General features: G+C 46.2%; 2 protein-coding genes across 2 annotated transcripts in view; one reads left to right on the forward strand and one right to left on the reverse strand.

Annotated features, from left to right (window-relative positions):
* Positions 1 to 251: 251 nt before the first annotated feature.
* Positions 252 to 6853, reverse strand: LOC131422590 (acyl-coenzyme A synthetase ACSM5, mitochondrial-like). Its single transcript, XM_058569932.1, has 4 exons — positions 6659 to 6853; positions 3055 to 3264; position 708; positions 252 to 463 (listed from the first exon to the last, which is right to left on the reverse strand). Exons 1-4 carry the CDS (start codon positions 6851 to 6853, stop codon positions 252 to 254), a joined length of 618 nt encoding a protein of 205 aa, XP_058425915.1.
* An 8179-nt stretch (positions 6854 to 15032) lies between these two features.
* PDILT (protein disulfide isomerase like, testis expressed) overlaps positions 15033 to 19862 on the forward strand; it is a 30689-nt gene continuing 25859 nt past the window's right edge. Inside the window, exon 1 of the mRNA XM_058570582.1 lies at positions 15033 to 15234. Coding sequence (XP_058426565.1) covers positions 15033 to 15234 — 202 coding nt within the window. The remainder of the gene's footprint in view (positions 15235 to 19862) is intronic.

Consider the following 19862-nt stretch of genomic DNA (forward strand, 5'->3'; position numbering starts at 1 on the left):
CCACTATCACCATTATAGAGGCAAAGGAGGCACAGAAAAGCTAGTGATGACTCCAGTACTGACTGAGTGAGTGACTTTAAGGATCTTAAGGTGGTCACCAGGATTATGGCTCAGCTCCATCTTGCTTCCAAAGTGAACATTCCTTTCTGATTCACTCCCTTCGTGTGCAGTCACCCATGCATTCCATCTCTCATTGCTTAAAGGGGAGATGCCATGGCCTCATTTCCATGCTGTTCTCTGAGAGTCCCAACTTACCGGAGAAGTTCCCTGAAGTTCACCCAGCCTGGCCAACTGCTGTCTGACACCAGCAGCTTGGTCTGGAGGGAGGGGCAGTCGGTGCTAATGGCATCCACCCTGGGAGCCAGGGAGTCGCTGGTGATGATAGACTTGGCCCTGGACGCTTGCAGCCGATACTTGAGGTCCTTCTCCGTCAGCTGAGTGACGCCTGGAACCATGACGACCCCTGAAACCACACAGAGAAGGGATGTTGGAGGCAGCAGGGGAAGACCCCTGTGAAGAGATCCAGACCAGATATCCCCATCAGAGACGGGAGCAGGAAGGGGCTGGACAGGGTTGGAATGCTTGAACTGGAAAAGGTAGCAATTATTATTACTAACTATTCTTATAATAAAGGTAACAATTATATTTATGGAGCACTTACATGGGTTAAGAACTTTACATGCATTATTTCATTTAATTCTCAGAACCCTGGAGAGCAGATGCTGTTATTATACCCGTTTTGCAGACTTAAAAAAATGAAGACTTAAACCTTTATACCTTAATTAAATGAAATAACTGGCCCAAGATCACACAGCTAATATGTTGTAGAGCTGGAATCGTGAACCCAGGCAGGGTAAACCTGAGAGTCAGTGATCCTGAACGTTGTATTATCTTGTCTTAGAGATTACCTAGCTCAGTGGTTTTCCAGGCCTTTCAAACAAAAGGCTACAACGAATCCTAGTGTTGGGTGTGGGTGTCTTGGGGCACCGGGGTAGATATAGCAGATGGGGGTCCAGGACCCCACATAACTTCAACCAAAGCCACTCTCAGGGTAGCTGCATTCATTTCTTCCCAAGGGGAAGAGATGAGGAAGCAGAAATCAGGGCAAATTTTAATCAGACACTTGAAAAAGCACTTGAGCATCTCAGAATGCAGGTTGTAAACACTCCATTGAGCCCAGCACTCTCATTTCACAGACAGGAAGAAAGAGATCCTAAAAGAATGAATCATCCTGCCACAGCCAGTGAGTGAGGACAGAAGACAGAGGAAGGGGCCAATCCCAAATAGTGTGGGAGCCAAACCAAAGTTCTCACTGCCTTCGCTCTATCTCCTAAACTTCCACAGGGTTTAAACCCCAGCATGAACAATCTTGGAGCTGAGTGGTGTGTTTCTTCACTCCATCTCTCTGTTTTGGCTATTTTCAGAAGAAGTCTGTTCCACCTGGAGTTGTGTGTGGTGCTTTGGGGGCCCAGGCAGATGGTGGACAGCCAGAGCCGTCAGCAGGAGAAATGAGTTGAACACCGTAGACTGGAAGAAAGGTGACAAGTGCATATCAGGAGAATGTGGGAATGTGAGAATGTAAGGACATCCAGCTTGAGTATCCTCTAAAATGGAGAAGACGCTAGACTTAACACGGCAATGTGGGACATGGTCTTCAGTTATTTTATTTGGACAGCAAAGAAATGGGGGAACCTGTGTAATTGGGGGAACTGGAGACATTTAGTTAGAAAAAATAATGATAACAATACCCCAAAGGGAAGGTCTGATCATGCAAAGTACCCAACACAGTGCCTAGCACATAGCAGGTCCTCAAAAAAAGTGCAGGGGCTCTCTTACCTGGGCCCTCATTTAAATGGACCTCATATGTCATGGCAGAATACGGAGAACTCCCCAAACCTGTATGCCCCTTTCTTTTCCTCGAGCTGGATACACCAGGATGGTGCTCACTTTTATACATTGTGCAAAAACATGTAAAAACAAAATTAAAGTTCCTGCCTCTTTTTATTCTGTTTTTTGTTTTTTTGTTTTTTTTTTTTTTGGACAATCCATTCACAAAATGGGAATAAATCTTGTTCATATAGAAAGGCTAATTCTCTGGTGTGAATATGTATTCCTCTGTTTTGCAAACATTATTTATAAAAACATCTGTATTTCAGGATCGGGACACGATTGGAAGGAGGTGGACAACATTCCAAGTGGTGGAAAGTTCCCAGGGGATGAGAAACCAGCTCTCCACCAAAGCAGTTGTGTTGCTCTTGTAAAATCAGCGTAAAACTCCAGCCCTTTCAATAAATGCATTGGACAGGGTCAGCAGAGGCTCTCTGGGCTCCACGGGCTGTCTCCTTTCACCTCCTCTGCTCCTCTGCTGGAAGAACCATCCCAAGAAGATCAGTGGTCCACTGCCCTGGACATTCATGACAGCAGGAGGAGGATCCCTCCAGGGCTAATCTTACTGTTTGATTATTTTGTCCTTCTCTTTCTTCGCTGGGAGCTGGAAGATGCTGGGGTGATGAGAGCCATAAAGTCTAAGAGTGAAGCTACTGTAGATTGCTTATGTAGGTCTCTCATCCATAACTGCATTATTCTTCACACACTGGCAGCTCCCAAACCACAACCAGCAGAAAATATGCTTTGTTTGTCCCACTCAGAATTTTTTTAAAATTTATTTAGTTGTCAACTTTCAAAGACTGGAAGTTTTTTCATAAAAGTCCAGAATTTTCTACTACAAAAAAGAAGTTCTGGAAACACTAGCCCTCATTCACACACGGAAACATTTGGTTGAAGTTGAGAAGCAGTTGCTTGTTTGATGAGGCATGTGCTCTCCAGTTCACCACAGTCCTCAGCACTCCCTAGTGCCTCACACTGGCCTGCTTTCATCAATTACATTGTTATCTGGCCCTTGTATACAATCAAGTTTGTGATTGTTGGGCAAAGAGGAAGTAAACAAAACTCCACATAGGGTACATTTTGCTCCATCTCCCCAACTTTGTACATTGCAAAGCTCTGACAGATTGTGTTAGTCCCAAGTGGAAGTCTCAGCCCTGCTCACTGAACTGTGCGCATACAAGCCACGCTGACCAGCCACCACTCCGGGAGCCGCGGGAGCACCAGCATCATTCTGTCCCCGGGCTGCAGGCCACACATGCCCCCCAGCACGTTAGCCGCCTTCCTGGACTGCACTCCCAGCTCCTCAAAGCTCCACTTGACCTCTGCCCCCATCCCATTGACCCACCAGAAGGCAGGGTTTGGGGGCCGGTGCCCAGCCTAGGCAGCAGCACAGGCAGAAAAGAAACAGAAAACATTTGTTGAAGGTTCTTGTTTGCTTGTTGTTGTTATTCATTTAATTTTATTTTTTACCATAGTTATTACAGTCCCAGGATTCAAAAATCACAAGAGTGTGAAAAGCCATGCACTGAGAAGGCTTGCTCTCATCCTGTTCCTCTCTACCCTGTTCCCACCTCACCTGCCTCAATGAGTCAGGTGAGTTTCTTGCATATCTTTCCAGCGATTCTTTAGGCAAACATCAGTATTTTTTTCCATACCACATTTTTAATGCAAAAGTAGCATACAATTTACACTATTCTGTGTCCTCCCCCTTTTTTATGAGCTATAATTCTCATACCATAAAATTCACCATTTTAAAGTGCACAATCCAAGCACTTTTTGTTTATTCACAAAGTTGTGTAGTGATCACCACTATCTAATTCCCAAACATTTTCATTACCATAAAAAGAAATACTGTACAGACTATACTCTCTCCTTCCCCAGCCCCTGGTAACCACTAATCTACTTTCTGTCTCTATAGATTTGCTGATTCTGGATATTTCAGATGAATGGAATCATACAATATACAGCCTTTTGTGTCTGGTTTCTTTCACCTAGCATAAGGTTTTCAAGGTTTATCTATGTTGTAGCATGTATCAGTGCTACACTCCTTGTAATGACTTATGTATGGATATACCACATTTTGTTTACCCCTTCATCAGTTGATGGACATTAAGGTTGCTTTCACTTCTTGGCTGTTATGAGTAATGTTGCTATGAACATATGTGTGCAAGTTTTTGTGTGAACATATGTTTTCTATTCTCTTGGATATATACCTAAGACTGTAATTGCTGGGTCATTTGATAACTCTATGTGTAGCTTTTTAGGAATTGCCAAACTGTTTTCCACAGCACCTGCACCATTTTACATTCCCATCAGCAATGTATGGGGGTTCTAATTTCCCTACATCTTTGCTAGCACTTGTTATTGGACTTTTTTGTTTGTTTTGTTTTTGATTTTGCTATTAGCCATGTTACTCTGTGTGAAGTGGTATCTCATTGTGGCTGAGACTGCATTTCCCTAATTAATAAAGACGTTGAGCATCATCCATGTGTCTATCAGCTATTTGTTTATATTCTTTCGAAAAACGTCTATCCAAATCCTTAGCTCATATTTTAATTGAGTTATTTGTCTTTTTATTGTTGAGTTTGAGTTCTTTATATATTGTATATATATTGTGGATACTAGGTCCTCATCAGATACGTGATTTGCAAATATTTTCTCCCATTGTGTGGCCTATCTTTTCACTTTGATATACAAATGCTATTAATTTTCATGAAGTACAATTTGTCTTTTTTTCTTTTGCTGCTTGTACTTTAGAAACCATTGCCCAATCCAGGATACACCTATGTCTTCTTCTAAGAATTTTATAGTTTTTACTCCTTCATTTAGGTCTTTGATCCATTTTTGAGTTAACTTTTGTGTGTGGTGTGAACTAGGGAACCAGAATCATTCTTTGCATGTGAGTATCCAGGTGTCTCAGCTGTCCCAGACAGTTTTTTCCCATTGAATTTTCTTGGCACCTTTGTTGAAAATCAATTGAGCATAGATTTATGGGTTTATTTCTGGACACTTAATTCTATCCCATTCATCTATGCTATATTTAGACCAGTGCCACACTGTCTTTTTTTCCCCACACAATCTTGATTACTATAACTTTGTAGTAAGTTTTAAAATAGAGAAACGTGGATCCTCCAGTTTTGTGTTTCTTTTTCAAGATTGTTTTCGTTATTATGGGTCCTTTGCATTTCTATATGAAGTTTTGGACAAGATTTTCTATTTCTGCAAAGAAGTCTACCGAGATTTTGATAAATGTTACATTGAGTATGTAGATCAATTTGGGATGTAATGTCATTTTTTTGGCAACCTTATTATTTTTGCTTTAATGGCAATCAGGTTTTTAAAAAGTACCGTTCAACTTATTATACTATCCCTTTATAAAAGGCAGATTTCAGGTAAGCTTCTAAATGTGTGCATAATATAGAAGCTAACATTTTCTGGCAGTTCTTGGTTCCTGAAAGTTGAATTTCATCAGATGTGTTTTAAAGTTTAGTTAAAATAGTCATGAAGGCTAGGTTATTTTTGGTAATGGTACTTGGTATTTTTGGTTATATGAGATAGTATCTCAGGGACGTTCTTACTGAGAGTCACCCAAATCTTTAATAAGTGTTTCTTTCACAAACACTCACTGAGTTACTCCAGCCTCTGGTTAGTTTCCAGAGTTCTAACAACTGATTCTAACAATTTAGAATCAATCAGCTGATTCTAACAATTTTTCTAAGGCTTTTGTTGTTGTTGCTTTTATGGAGGAGAAAATTTTAGAAAGTCCTTATTCTGTCATTTTTGTGACTTAACTCTGTTGTTTGTTTTTATCACTAGAAGAAGTCTTCTAAGGAGGATCCCAGTGTGGTAAAAAGAGCTTAGACTTTGTAGACAGGCATGGAGAACCTGGCTCCACCTCTTACACACACTTCTCATTTAATTCTCACAACAACTCCAAGCAGCATAGGTAAGACTCCCATTTTATAGATGAGGAAACTGAGATCCAAAGAGCTAGGGCATTTGTCCAAGGTCACACTTCAAGTGGACAAGCCATGTCTATCCAACTGCAAAGCCTGCTTTTACGTCTCAGTCCTTCTCACTCACCTTCATAAACTTTACCATATCCACTAACACTATATTTACTGACAGTATTACTTACCCCGTATTTTTTCTTTAAAATTAGCATAAATAAATTCCTTTGAAATAAAGTTTATATTCCCCCGCTATAAATAAAAGGTTAGCATCTTTAACATAAATAAAAGGTGACTATAAAATACAGAGAGAGACACAACAGATACATGAGGAAGGAGAAATAAAGAAGGAAACATATGCACAGAGACACAAAGAAATCAAGATAAATGTAATTCCATTCTAGGCACGTATCTGCTGTGATCCGTGCAAAGCTTTGAGCCAGAGCCAAACTCTCCTTGTTTAAAAGGGAAGCGCAAGACAGCGAGGGAGATTAAGGATAGAGGAGCAGCAATAGGAACTTTCTTCTTCACTTGATCAGAATGATGGGCAGGGAATCGAAAGGGATGTACCTCTCTCATCCTGTGATTTGGGCTCAGGAATACGAGACACATCAGGGATTGGGCAAGGGTGTCTAAGGCTCACATAACTTGCTCATAATTTTTTTCTAAGGCTTAAATGTTAACAGTTTCAATTTTAGGACTTGCAAAATTCCCAGGTCAAAATGTCCACCTCAACAGGACTTGGCCCCTTGAGTCTCTTTGGGGTACCCGAGGGCAGCCTCTGATGCCCAAGATGGACACTAGGACACAGTGGGCTTCACCTTTTCCAGCTGGCTCCACACGTCCAGCACGTCATGGGCAAAGTTGAAGTACTCAGGCACTGGCTGCCTCCCCAGGCTGACGGCTTCCCAGGTGGCCACAATCTTCTGAGGGACAGGTAGAGGCGGTGGCTGCCTGCAGAATCCCCGGGTACTCCTCAGAGCCTGGAGAACCAGGCTTCCTAGCCACAGCCTCATGTTGTTGCCTCCTGCCTGTCACCGAAGAGAGGAGAGAGAACATCGTCCTGAATCCTGGGCTTTGGGGAGAAACTGAGGTGGGAGAGAAGCCAGTGGTCAGCCCTGACGGAAACTATAGGACATCTGACCCGTAGAACAGAGTCTTGGGCTGTAGTCTTAGTTCCGCTGTGGGATTTTGGTCATTTGTCCTCTCTGAGCCCGAGGTCCATCCCTTCCATCTCTCACTGCCTGTGGATCTCTGTGGGTCTGAGGTCAGTAACTCAAAGTCCATTTCCCAAGGCTCAGTCCTTCCAAGTGAATCCCTCAAAAAGCCTTTGGCAAATCCTGAACTGGCCTGACAAAGCCAAAGAAAGCTCTAGGGTAGTACCATCCAAGAGAAATATAACGTGATCCACACCTGTAAAGTACAATTTTCTAGGAGCTTCATTCAAAAAAGTAAAAAGCAACAGGGGAAATTAATTACAATACATCTTATTTAGCAGGTATATCCTATAATTTTAACATGTAATCAACACAAAAGGAAATTATTGAAGAGCTATTTTACATTCTTTTTTTTGTACTAAGTCCCTGAAAGTGTATTTTACACTTAGAAGCACATTTCAGTTTGGACTAGCCGCGTTTCAAGTGCTCAACAGCTGCTGGTGGCTGGTGGCTATTGCAGTGGACGGTGCAGTTTTAGTGTCTCGCTGCTGAGAGTGTGGTCTGTGGACCAGCAGCACCAGCACCCCCTGCAGAACCTCAGACCCCACCCCAGACGTGTGGAATCAGACTCTCGGCTTTAACAGGGATCCCAGGGGATTGTGCGCACGTTACAGTTTGAGAAGCAGTGGCCCAGGGCCTGCAGCCCCAGGCTGTTTCCTTCCACCAAGTTCCTCTTCGTGATAACACTAACAGAAATGATGATGATCACTGCCAGAGACTCAATGTTTGTGTTCCCCCAAAATTCATATGTTAAATCCTAATCCCACTGTGATGGTGTCAGGATGTGGGGCCTTTGGGAGGTGATTAGGTCCTGAGAGTGGAGCCCTCATACAAGAGACCCCAGAGTGCTCCCTTGCCCCTCTGCCTGGTGAGGATACAATGAAAAGACAGCTGTCTATGAACCAGGCAGTGGGCTCTCACCAGACACTGAATCTGCCTGTGGCACTTTGATCCTGGACTTCCCAGCCCCCAGAACTGTGAGAAATAAATGTTGTTTAAACCACTCAGTATATGGTGTTTTTGTTATAGCCACCCAAACGGACTAAGACAATAACCAACAATAATAATGTGTCACAACAACAAGAAACACAATGAGAAGAGCCATTTATGGAAAGCTTACTGCACACCAAGCATCTGGAAATTGCTTGATAAAAGTATAAGTGTTATTTTCCCCACTTTACAGGTAAAAAAAAGTGAAGCTTGAAGGGGACAAGTGACCTCCAGATCTCACTTCCCGGAAAGTGCCAGGCCCCAGCCTCTGCTGTGGCCACCAGCTCTGGGGCCTGTGGCCTCAGACTCCCCTCTCCTGACCGCCCTCCCCCACTCCTCACCTCTCCCGAATTCTGGCCCGGCCTTTTCCTCCACCTCCCACGCTGGATTCCCTGGCCCCTGGACAGCTGAGGATTAGAATCCGCAGGCCTTCTCCTCAAGCAAGGCCATTTCAGGCAATGCCCCCTTCTTGGCTTAAGCAGCAAAGGCCTCGGGGGCAGTTAAACATGTCACTGAAGGATTTCCCTCCACATTACCTTGTTCTTGAACCCGGGAAATGCAAAAGACTTCTAGGTCCTGCTTCAGCTGAACACAGGCCTTAATACTTCCTGCTGGTGAAGGCAATTTGCTGCCTCAGCCTCCCGCGGGTAACTTTGGCCCCAAAGGCAGCCAAGAGTGGGCAGAGCCAGAAGCCAGCAGAGGACACAGTGGCTTCAACTGGCTGGCACACTTTGAGCCAGTGAGCCAAGCTTTGCTCACAGCTCACAGTGGCTGGGAGATTAAATTCCAGCTCTAGTGCCTCGTGGGTGTCCCCAACCTGGTAGATGTTTTCCCTGGAAAGTCAGGCCACCACCTCATCTGAAAAGGGAACAGAAACTTTATTATACTGTAGCTGAAAGGATACAATCGTGACAGTAATATAAGTCAAACCATGTCCCTTTCTGCTCCAAACCCTCTAGTACGTAGACAGAAAGCAGATTAGTGGTTGCCTCGGGCTGTGCACGTGAACAAGAAATGACTGCTGATGGGCACAGGAGAGCTCTCTGAGGTGATGGAAATGTTCTCAATTTAGATTGTGGTCTCCGCTGCACAACTCTGTAAATTTACTAAATAGCAACAATAATTATTATTGCACACTTAAAATGAGTGAATTTTACGGTGTGTAAATTGCACCTAAATAAAGCTATTTTTAAAAACCCTCCTCTGGCTCCCTATCGCCCTCAGAGTCAACACCAAAGTCCCGAGAGCAGGCTGCCAGGCCCCACATGATGGCACAGCTCTCACTCCTCTCACCCCCTCGCCTGCTCTGCTCCAGCCACACTGGTCTCCCTGCTGTGTGTTCTTTGAAATTCCTGCCTGCAGCTGAGCTGCTGGTAAACCAGCTCTCTGTGAACAACAGCTAAAATGTCCCCACTTATAGTGTTTACCAATATCTGTGGTTAAATATTCCCACCATGGCCAATTTCAAGCTACCAAAGTTACAACCAGCTTGCAAAGTTCCTGAATGTTCAGTCTCTCGTGTGGCCCTGCAAGCCGACTCCAGGCAGCACTCTTCATGCCTTTGTGCTCGCTGGTTTCTCTGCCAGGACGCTGCTTCCTCAGGAGTCACTGCCTCACCACCCGCAGGTCTCAGCTCAGCGTGCCTTCGACCACCTCCCCAACCAAGATCGGATCACTCTCCCATCTGACACTTCCTACTCTCCAATCTCTGCCAGATGTTCCTGCTTAGGATGCATCACTGTCTAACATCCAATACATTTTTTAAACATATTTTTATCTTTATTATTTCCAGCTTTATTGAGGTTTGTGGACAAATGAAATTGTATATATTTAAGGCGTACAATGTGATGATTTGACATATGTATACACTGTATAAATGATTATCACCAGGAGGTGAGGCCAGGCAGGGCTTGCTGCCTTCCAGGTACTACGTGGCTGCTCACTTTACATGAATCATCTCCTTTAACTCTTCCAACACATCTGTGAGTGGTATGCCATCTTACAGGTGAGGAAACTGAACCTCGGAAACGCACCCAGGGCCACACAACTGCTTAGGGACAGAGCTGGGTGTTTATCCAAAGAACAGGAAAACACTGATTAAAAAGATATAGGCACCCCCATGTCCACTGCAGCACTATTCACAATAGCCGAGACTTGGAAACAACTTAAGTGCCCATCAACAGATGAATGGATAAAGAACATGTGGTGTATATATACAATGGACTACTACTCAGCCCTAAAAAAGATGAAATCTTGCCATTTGCGACAATATGGATGGACCTTGAGGGTATTATGCTGAGTGAAATAAGTCAGACAGAGAAAGACAAATATGACTTCCCTCAAATGAGGAAGATAAAACAACAACAACAACAATAAATACATAGATACAGAGAAGAGCTTGGTGGTTACCAGGGGGAAGGGGGCAGAGGGAGGGCAAAGGGCTAAAGAGGCACATGTGAATGGTGATGGATGGTAACTAGACTTTAGGTGGTGAACACAATGTAGTCTATTCAGAAGTCAAAATATAATGATGTACATCGGAATTTATATAATGTTATAGACCAATGTTACTTCAATAAAAGCAAAAAAAGGAGCTGGGATTCAAATTCCAATCTATAGGCACCGAGTTCAGGAACCTTCTATGCCACAGCCAGTGCCCCAAGTTGTCCTGTTCCTGGCCGTCCGTGTGACCTCTACCCCCCGCCCTTGTCCATGGACAAGCTCCTTTCAGCAGGGGTAGGGCGGAGCCCCCCCTTACTCAACAATGGCCCATTCTTCTCCAGGGCCACCCCTGGGCCTCCAGCACCCCAGAACTCAGAACATTGCTGCTGAGGCTGCTGTGGCCTCAGTGTGTCCAGGAAGGGACCCCATTTCTGCCTCTGGATTTCTTTAGAACACCCAGCTGCCTGTGGGTCCTGCTCTGGTCACAAAGGGAAGCCACAAGCCAGCTTTTCAGGCCAAGACTTCCGTCCTCAAGTGCCACAGAGTTTACCAGCCCGGCCCTGGCTTGGCCCCAGTGGGCCTTAGAGGAACCAGGCTTCCTGCAGGTACGAGCTTGAATAAAGTGGCAGTTCTGACTGACGGGCCCTGCCCTGGCAGCCATCCTTCTGCCAAGGTGGTTACAGATTTAAGTAACAGATTTAAGTAAGTAAGTGTGGATTTCAGCATCAACGGCCACACATTAGGATCACCTAGGGGGCTTAAAAAAAAAAAGATGCCCAGACTCACCCCACCCCAGACCAATGAATCTGAATCTAATGGGTTTGGGTTTCAGCATCAGTATTTTTTTAAAGCTTCCCAAGAGATTCTAATGTGCAGTCATGGTTGAGAATCACTGAAATGGACCGTGGGGTTTGTGTGATAATTAAACTAGGTCATGTATTCATTTATTAATTCAAGAAACATGCATTGAGCTCCAAATCTCGGCCAGGCACTGTCCTAGGAGGCAGGAAACAACCAGGAACAAAGGCACTTCCATTAACAAGGTTAGAAAGATAAACAAGGTACCCTCAAAAATAATGATACACAATTTGAAGCCAACATGGGTGATGGGGCCAAGAGGACTGGTAGCAGAGGTGGGGGAGACAGAGCGGCCTGGGAAGACCCCTCTGAGTTGCTGCTGTTTGCGCCGGAACCGGAATGACAGGAAAGGCTGGAGATCAGGGTAAGGGTGTTCAGGCAGAGGCAAAGGCCCTGAGGCAGGTGTGCTTGAGGAGAGGGAAGGAGACCAGCATGGCTGGTGTGCTGTGAATAGGACAGCAGATCCAGAGCCGGCCGGTGGGGCCTGATAGAACACAGCACAAGGTGGGATTGCACGTGATGGCAAGCCATGGACCTTTTAACAAGATAGCGATGTGATCTAAGTTATGTTTAAAGAGGAAATTGCTAACTGCTGTGTGGTGAATGATTTGGGGAAAGCAAAGAGAATAAACAAATAGAAAGTTAAAAAAAAAAATAAGAATCCTCTGGGGAGCTTTTAGAACATACAGATGTGTGGACCCCACCTTGAGCAATTTTGAATTAACTGGTCTGGGGTCCGACCGAGCGTCAATATTGTCTTAAACGCTCCCCAGAGGATTTTAATGTGTATCCAGGTTTAAGAAGTGCTCATGGAGCACAAGTTCTTCATCACGTCCTCACAACTACCCCGTGAGGCAGGGACTATTCACCCATTCTACACATGGGGATGCTATGCTCAGAGAGTGGACTTCACCAATCTGAGGATCTGTGAACACCGCCAAAGTCCAAGATCTGAGGTGTGGGCGTGAGGGCAGTGTGGTGTGGTGACTCAGACCCGAGGTTAGCACACTTTTCCTGTGGAGGGCCAGATGACCAAGATTTTTGGCTTTGCTGGCCACACATGGTCTCTGTTGTAACTGCTTAACTCAGACATTGTAGGAAAAGCAGCCACAGACCATAGTAAAGGAACGGGCGTGGCTGTGATCCGATAACACTGTATTTACAAGAACAGGCAGCGGGTCATAGTTGGCTGACCCCTGGTTTAGACCGTGGGCATCAGGCTTAGATATCCCTGAGCCCAGGTCTTGCTCCTTCATCTACCAGCTGCGTGATCTTAGGTGGTCTCCACCTTTGTAAAGTGGGCATCATAGTTGTGCCTCCCTCATAGATGTGCTGCGAGGATTAATGAGATGGTGAGAGCAAATGTCCAATGCTAGCTTAATACATAGTGGTTGATTTGTTACTACGGGCAGGCACGGCCCTGGACACTGGGTCTGCAGTGGTGAGCAAAGAGAGGCGGGGCTGGGATTTCAGCACAGAGAAGGGATGGAGGGTGGGACCCCTTTCTCAGGACCCCAGAAGCACCAAAGCTCTCCCCACTCTTCCCCATCCTCCTCCTCCTGATGGGAAGGCAACCTTTTACCTCCTTTGGGGCAGGTAACTGTTCCTTCTGACAACATGTCCTTCCAAACCCAGAGTTTATACATCAAGCTCTGGGTTCTCAAAAGCCCCTTTCTTCCTAAAAAGCCCAGTTCTTGCAATTTAAGCCCTGGCTTGCAAGTGCCTTGTCCCAGCCATGCGTTTCAAAGGGCTGCTTTGCAACCGGAAACCAAAAATATGATTTTATTCTCTGTTGCCAGCCTCAGCCCTCTTCTTTGTTTCTTTCTTTTTACTGAGGAAGATTTTTCCAGAGCTAACATCCGCTGCCAATCTTCCTCTTTTTGTGTGTGAGCTACCACCACAGCGTGGCCACTGACAGATGAGTGGTGTAGGTCCACACCCGGGAACTGAACCCGGGCTGCCCAAGTGGAGACACCAAACTTAACCACTAGGCCGCCAGGGCTGGCCCAGCAGCCCTCCCCTTCTGAGGCAGGATGCGATTGAACGGTGGAGAGAGGGTAAAGGATACCAGAGTCGGGCGATGGGAGCCTCAGTTAATGTCTCAGAACATTGTTCACTGCATCCACTTTGCAGTGGGGCACTAGAGAGGTGGTGCATCATTGTGGTCAAGGGCATGGAGTCTGTAGCTAGATTGCCTGGCTTAATCCTGACTCTGTTAGCTATGTGACCTTGGGCACATTACTCAACCTCTCTGTGCCTCATTATATACTCTCTAAATGGGGATTATAATAGTACTATACCTACCTCATGGGATTGTCATAAGCAAGGTGATAACATGGAAAGCGCTAGAACAGTGCCTGGTACATGACAAGTATGTTTAGCTACAGGTATTTATAAAATTTAACACTGAGAATTGGTCACAATTCTCTATGTATTAGGCCAAAAAATTACATTAGAAGATTTGTTTTAAAAAAATCCTCAGACAGTTTGCCAAACGTATTTCCCAGGTAAATATCAAGTATCCATTCTCCATTCATTCGTGTTCATTTTCCCACCATAAATGCCAGGTGCTAGAAAGGCAGCAGTCAACAAAGAAGTTAAGGTCCTCATAAATTTCTCTGAAAGAGGGACCTAGAATATACCCGCTGTCTGTCTTCTTATTTAAGACACTCGTGCAGTCTGTATGCTACACAGGGAAACGGCTCTATGCTGGAGGAGGACATGCAAAGATCTGAGGAGCTGACTCTATGCTCTACGTTGTTAGGAAAGAATATGTTATTAGGGAGAGTGGAACTTACAGGAAGGCAGCAGCTTCCAGACCATTCTAACAGTTAAGAATGGCCAAATAAATAATAAATAAACGAAGGAAAGACTGAGGACAAGAGAGGAAGGAAATCATGTTATAGATTGAATGTGTATTCTTATGGGAAGGTATCTAGGACATTTTTCATGTTATTGAGTAAGAAAATCAGAACACCAAATGACACACATGCCTGATTCCATTTATGTTTCAATGTGTACATTCAAATGTGCGTTCATAGAGGCATTTGTAATCATCTATAAGGATTCACTCCAAACTGCCAACAGTAGCTTTCTCAGGGGTGAGATTACGTGAGAGATTTTTGTTTTCTACTTGACATATTTTTATTGTATTGTTTGGAATTTTCAGAAGTGTGTATTATGGTGATGACTTTCAACAGAAATATTTACCCTTGAAGATAAAATTTGATCAAAAATCAAATGGGGTACACTGTGAGGTGATGAGCTTCCCATCATAAGAGGCATTCAAGCAGGAGCTGGAGGAGCGTGAAGCAGAGGCTGTGATGGGGGATTGACCAGTCATCTCTGAGATCCAGAGGCTCACCCCAGGACTCTGGAGTGGGACTCATCTCTGAAAAATTCTCACCTAGTGTCTGGGAGCCAGTGGGCTCAAGAGGCTAGTGTGTGATTCGGCTTCAGCTGCTCCGAGTGGGACCCTGCTGCCTGAGCTACCCCTGCGCGGTTTCCATGGACGCTGAGGTTAACCCAACACTTTGCCTCTCCTCCAGTGCCGCTGCTAGGGAGGCAGCGGCCGTGCTCAGGCCCTGTTCTCCCTTCAGGGACTGGCCCCGCAGGGAAGGAGACGGGAGGGGCTGCCACCCGTGTTGATAAGGGCTCCTGTTCCCCCTCCCACCCCTGCAGGACAGCCATGGAGCGGCTCTGGAGGTCTCTGCTGCTGGCGGCCTCTTGTGTCTCCACTGTCCAGGGCTCTCCAGAGCTGGACGTCAGGGAAGCCAGCATCAATACGTCCCAGCCCGTGCACATCCTGGTGGAACGCAACCTGCTGGTGCTAACATCCGCCGGCCTCACCCACATGCTGAACCAGACCCGCTTCCTCATGGTGCTTTTCTGTGAGTGCCCCCCACCCCCGGGTGGTGGGTGATGGGTGGGCTGAGACCTCCCACCTTGCCCCTGGGGGCCAGAGGAGTTTTATGTATTGCTTAAACATATGAGAACACATATTATTGATATTTTATCACCCCCATTTCCAGAGAGAATACTCAGGTCTGGGGGTTAAGCAATTTGTAAGATACTATATTGCCGTTTTAGTCTTGATTTGTGTGGGTCCTCTGTCCCACTGAAGGCAAGGAGCCAGGCTTTACCCTCAGGTGTCTTTACCATTCTGAACCTCAGTTTCCTCCTCTGTACAATGGGCATGAACATAATGACCACACTGACTTATTGTGAAGATTAAATGAGATCATATGTTAAGTTGCTGGAAAACAACTAGAGAACAATGAATGACGGAAGCTATGGGCAAGCTCATGAGAAGCAATTTCTAGACCATCACCTGTGTCATCAGGATTTTGTGCCCACTTTTCTTCTTGGGACTGATGCTCTGCATCAACAGACACTTTGGCAGTGAGAACAGGCTTCTTTTTCCTGAGGCATTGGCACAGACCTGTCTGTGGCTCAGGGTGGGAGGGGTTTTCCTAACAGCTCTCACACAGCGAGCACTCACTGTGTGCTGAGCACTGTCCTTCGAGCCTCATTAAATGTGAAATCATTTAATCCTCACGACAGTGTATTGTCGCTATTCATCTCCCTACCTAGGGACATTTCATAACTAAAAATGGATTTACATCTGCTCTTAAAAAACCAGAAGATCCGGAAGCCCTGGCTCACATTTCTGCAATGTGACAATTGGCCGGAGCTGAGTAACGATTTCCTCTTTTGGTCAGAAAACACGCTTGTCAGTTTCCCCAGCCAGGCACCCCCACACAGTCACACCCCCGCCTCATCCCAGGAACATTTGAGTTTGTGTCCGCTGCCTGGAATTCAGGCCTCCCAGCTCCTTCCTCCACTCTTGTCTCTTCTCCTTTGATACGTTCTCTCCGAGCGAGGCCACTTCACTGGGGGAGTTGAGGATGTGACAGTGTCAGCTTGCCCCGGGCCTCGCTGCCTCCTCAGCTGGCTTGTGCAGCCACTTCATAGCAACACAGAACAAAGAGATTCTCTTCGTGCCCTTCACCTGACAGTTCCCAGAAGGGAAAGTCTGATCGGGTCACTTTTGCCTCCATCCGGTATCGAGCGTGCCTATTGGGTAAAGTTCCATCAAAATGGTTCCAAGCCCCTGCCCTCCGTCTCGCCCAGTCTGTTAATGGTTTCCTTCAACCTAAGTGCCAGGGGGCGTCCTTGACTTTACTTCAAGCCCATGGAGCGAGACTTTGTAGGAGAGATCCAGTTGGGGCTATGTCCTTTACACGAGCCTGTGAGCAGGGCAGGCCTTTCCGCCCTGCTGAACGACTCCTCCAGCCGGTTCCCCACAGCCCTCATCCACACCAGGACTTGGGCCACCACTTGAGCATCTGTTTCATGGTTCTCTTCTCCGGGAAGAACTGAGAACCCTGCAGCCCTACTCTGCCTGCTGTGGAATTGTAAGCTAATGATTTGCACCCGTCAGACATCTAAGCCAGCTTCTCTTTTTTGCTGCAGTCCTAATCTCTGAATCCCGGACCCAATGGAGGTGTTGAAGGATTAGAGCCACACACTTTGCCTGACACAACCCACATCTCAACACACATTTACCCTTCCAAAAATGGCACAGCAGGTGGACAGGACCGGGAAGCTGTCCTGTCCGTGTGAGAATGCAAGACTGGCCACTGACTACTCTGTTTTAATCGGGGCAGAAGGGCAAGTTCATGGCTCTTGGGGGTTTTAACTGACGTTTTATAACTTAGGGACTGACGCTGATTGAACCTGGGGCTGCAGAGGGAGCCCATCCATTTTACACTCTCTAATTGCATTTGATAACCACCCATTTGAACACTTTAAACATAAAGTGTTCCCACGGAGGGTATTTCAAAGCAGTGAACATCAGCAGCGTTCTTATCTAAAAGAGATGCTCAAACTCATTACGTTGGAATATTCCATTCCTTCCAATACAGAGTTTAAATCAAAATGAGTTCTCAAAAACTGGCAGGCCTTCTGAAGTGACCTTTGGAAAAACGAATCACTTGGGGAAACATAATAAAAGCTTTTTTCCAGGGGAAAATTGGCTCTTTACAGAAAGGATTTTTCAAATACCGTCCCCAGGGAAATACCGCCCCGGTAACTCTCAAATCCTTGCTGCTGCCCAGTGTCCTATCTCTCCGAGGACTCCAGGCTCAAGAGCCAATGGTCAGCGGGACCTTTCCTCTTGGATGTCCCTCGCGTGTCTCAAAGGCCACACGTGTCCAAAACGGACCTCAGCATCTTTGCTTCTCTCCCACCGACCTGCTTCTCTCACACCCTGCCTTACCTGGCAGCACCGCTATCCACAACGTCAAAGTCAGAAATCTCAAGGCCATTCTTGAGTCTCTCTTCTCGCCTCTCATCTGCCACCACGTCCTGTCGATACCTCCCCCTGAGCCCTCTGCAACCCCCCATTTTCCCCCTCCCCCCGCCACTGCCTTAGTTCCGGCCTCGTTATTCCCCATCAGAACCACTGCAGCACCTTCCTACATGGTCTTCCTCCCCCTCCAGTGCCGTCTCTACAATGTTCCCAGAGAGATTTTTTTTCCAAAATGCAAATCTGATTGGGTCACTCCCTAATTAAAAACCCTCGAAGATTCTCTAAGACCCCAAACTCCTTCACATGGCTTCAGTGTCCTCTGCTGGATCTAGCCTGGGCCTTCTTCTTCACCCCACCTGAACTCTGTGCTCTAGACCCTGAGTGATCTGTGGTTACCAGAGAGATCACATTGACTCAGGCCTCAGGGCCTTTGCACTTGCAGTTCCCTCTGCCCGTAGTGTCCCTCCTGAGCTTCTTCACCTGGATTGTGAGGTTTAAGCTCATGGAGTCACCTCGTCAGGAGGCTATGTTCACCCTCACTCCCACCTAGACTGGCTAGGAGGCCCTCCCATGTGCTCACACAGCCCTCTGAACCCTTCCTTTCATAGCATTTGCCACACTGTATTGAAACTGCTTTTAAACTTGTGAGCTCCATGGGGGACAGGGGCCAAATCTGATTCACCTCTTGATTCCTAACATTTGACACTGTGCTTGGAGCATGGTAGGCCTGCAGAGATGTTGAATGAATGAATGAATGAAATGAGCTCTCTTTTGGTCCATAATGTTCTCCATGAATAAGACAAGGAGAAAAGGGAAGGCTACATTTAGAGGCCAAAACGAGATTTCTCAGGAGCTGTCTCTAGGATCATTTAGTAATTGTCCCTAAGGCAGAGGTGGCAAGAGTCTGCTCTGGGAGCAGGTGAGACGATGAGTGTGACGATGATGAAGATGGTGATGTGGATGAGGACGGTGATGAAGACACTTATGATGACAATGATGATAACAACAACAATGGTGATGATAATGACTTTGCTATTTACTGAGACCTGTATTCCAGGCACTGGGCTTGGTCTCATTGTTTCCACCTTACGTCGGAGCGAATAAGTCTCAGAGAGGTTGGGTAATGTGCCCGAAGTCACACAACTGGTAAGAGATGAGGCCTGGATTTTAGACCCAGTCTGACACCAGAACTGGTGCTCAATCCATCTTACAAAACTGTGCCAATAACCGGAACATTCAATCATTCATTAAATATTTGTTGACTACTTATTATGTGCCAGATATAGTCTAGGCACTGAGTGGCGAACAAAACAGACGACATCCTTGCTTCGTGGAACGTACATCCCGGAGAGGGGAGACTTGAGACAAGTGGATAAATGAGTGAAAATGCAGTATGTCTTATGGTTAAAGGTACTACGGAGAAAAACAGAGAAGGGCAATAGGGGCTGCAAGGAGTGGGTGGAGGTGGGGCTGCGATTTCATATGGGGTGGCCAGGGAGGGCCTTCCCGAGAAGGTGACAATTCAGCCAAGACCTGAAGGCAGTAAAGCAGCAACCCACGCAGATATCTGGGAGGACAGCGTGGCAGGCGGAGGGAATAGCAAGTGCAAAGGCCCTGAGGCGAGAATGCGCCAGGGTGGCTAAAGCTGAGTTGCTGAAGAGAAGAGTGGTAGGAAATAAGATCAGAAGGATGAGGAACAGAACTTTACAGCCTTGTAGGCCGTTACACGGTCAGAGAAATTCGTTGGCTGGCCCCTGAGGAACTAGAAGCGGTTGCTGACCATCCTGATGTTCCTATCACCTATGAGCACCTCTGTACACAATGGCCCTATGAAACGGGGAGAGGGTTATGCTCAGAAGTCTTTTCCATGCTTGATCTGGAACTCAGCCTAAAGCAGGGTTTCTCATCCTCAGCACTATTGACATTTTAGCTGGATAACTTTTTGTTGTGTCGGGGGGCGGGGGGGGAGAGGTTGTTCTGTGCATTGTAGGATGTTTAGCAGCATCCCTGCCCTCTAGTCACTAGGTGCCAGTAGCACTCCAGTTGTGACAAGCAGAAATGTCTCCAGACATTGCCCAATGGCCCCTGTTGAGAACCATGATCTAAAGAAAGGCGCTCCAGCTCCCTGTGCTGGGAGCTAATCTCCAGTCCCTACACTCACACCTCCTCCTCTAGCCCCTGCCCTGACTCACACTGACTCCTCAG

This window comes from Diceros bicornis, chromosome 26 (assembly GCF_020826845.1).
Source record: "Diceros bicornis minor isolate mBicDic1 chromosome 26, mDicBic1.mat.cur, whole genome shotgun sequence".
Lineage (NCBI taxonomy): Eukaryota > Metazoa > Chordata > Mammalia > Perissodactyla > Rhinocerotidae > Diceros > Diceros bicornis.

Bases quoted from the DNA above. Each gene is read 5' to 3' on its own strand.
- LOC131422590 (XM_058569932.1), bottom strand. From the start codon at position 6,853: ATGAGGCTGTGGCTAGGAAGCCTGGTTCTCCAGGCTCTGAGGAGTACC. The intron at 3,265-6,658 runs GTGAAGCCCACT...GCTGCTGCCTAG, and splicing joins TGTGGAGCCAGCTGGAAAAG to GCTGGGCACCGGCCCCCAAA.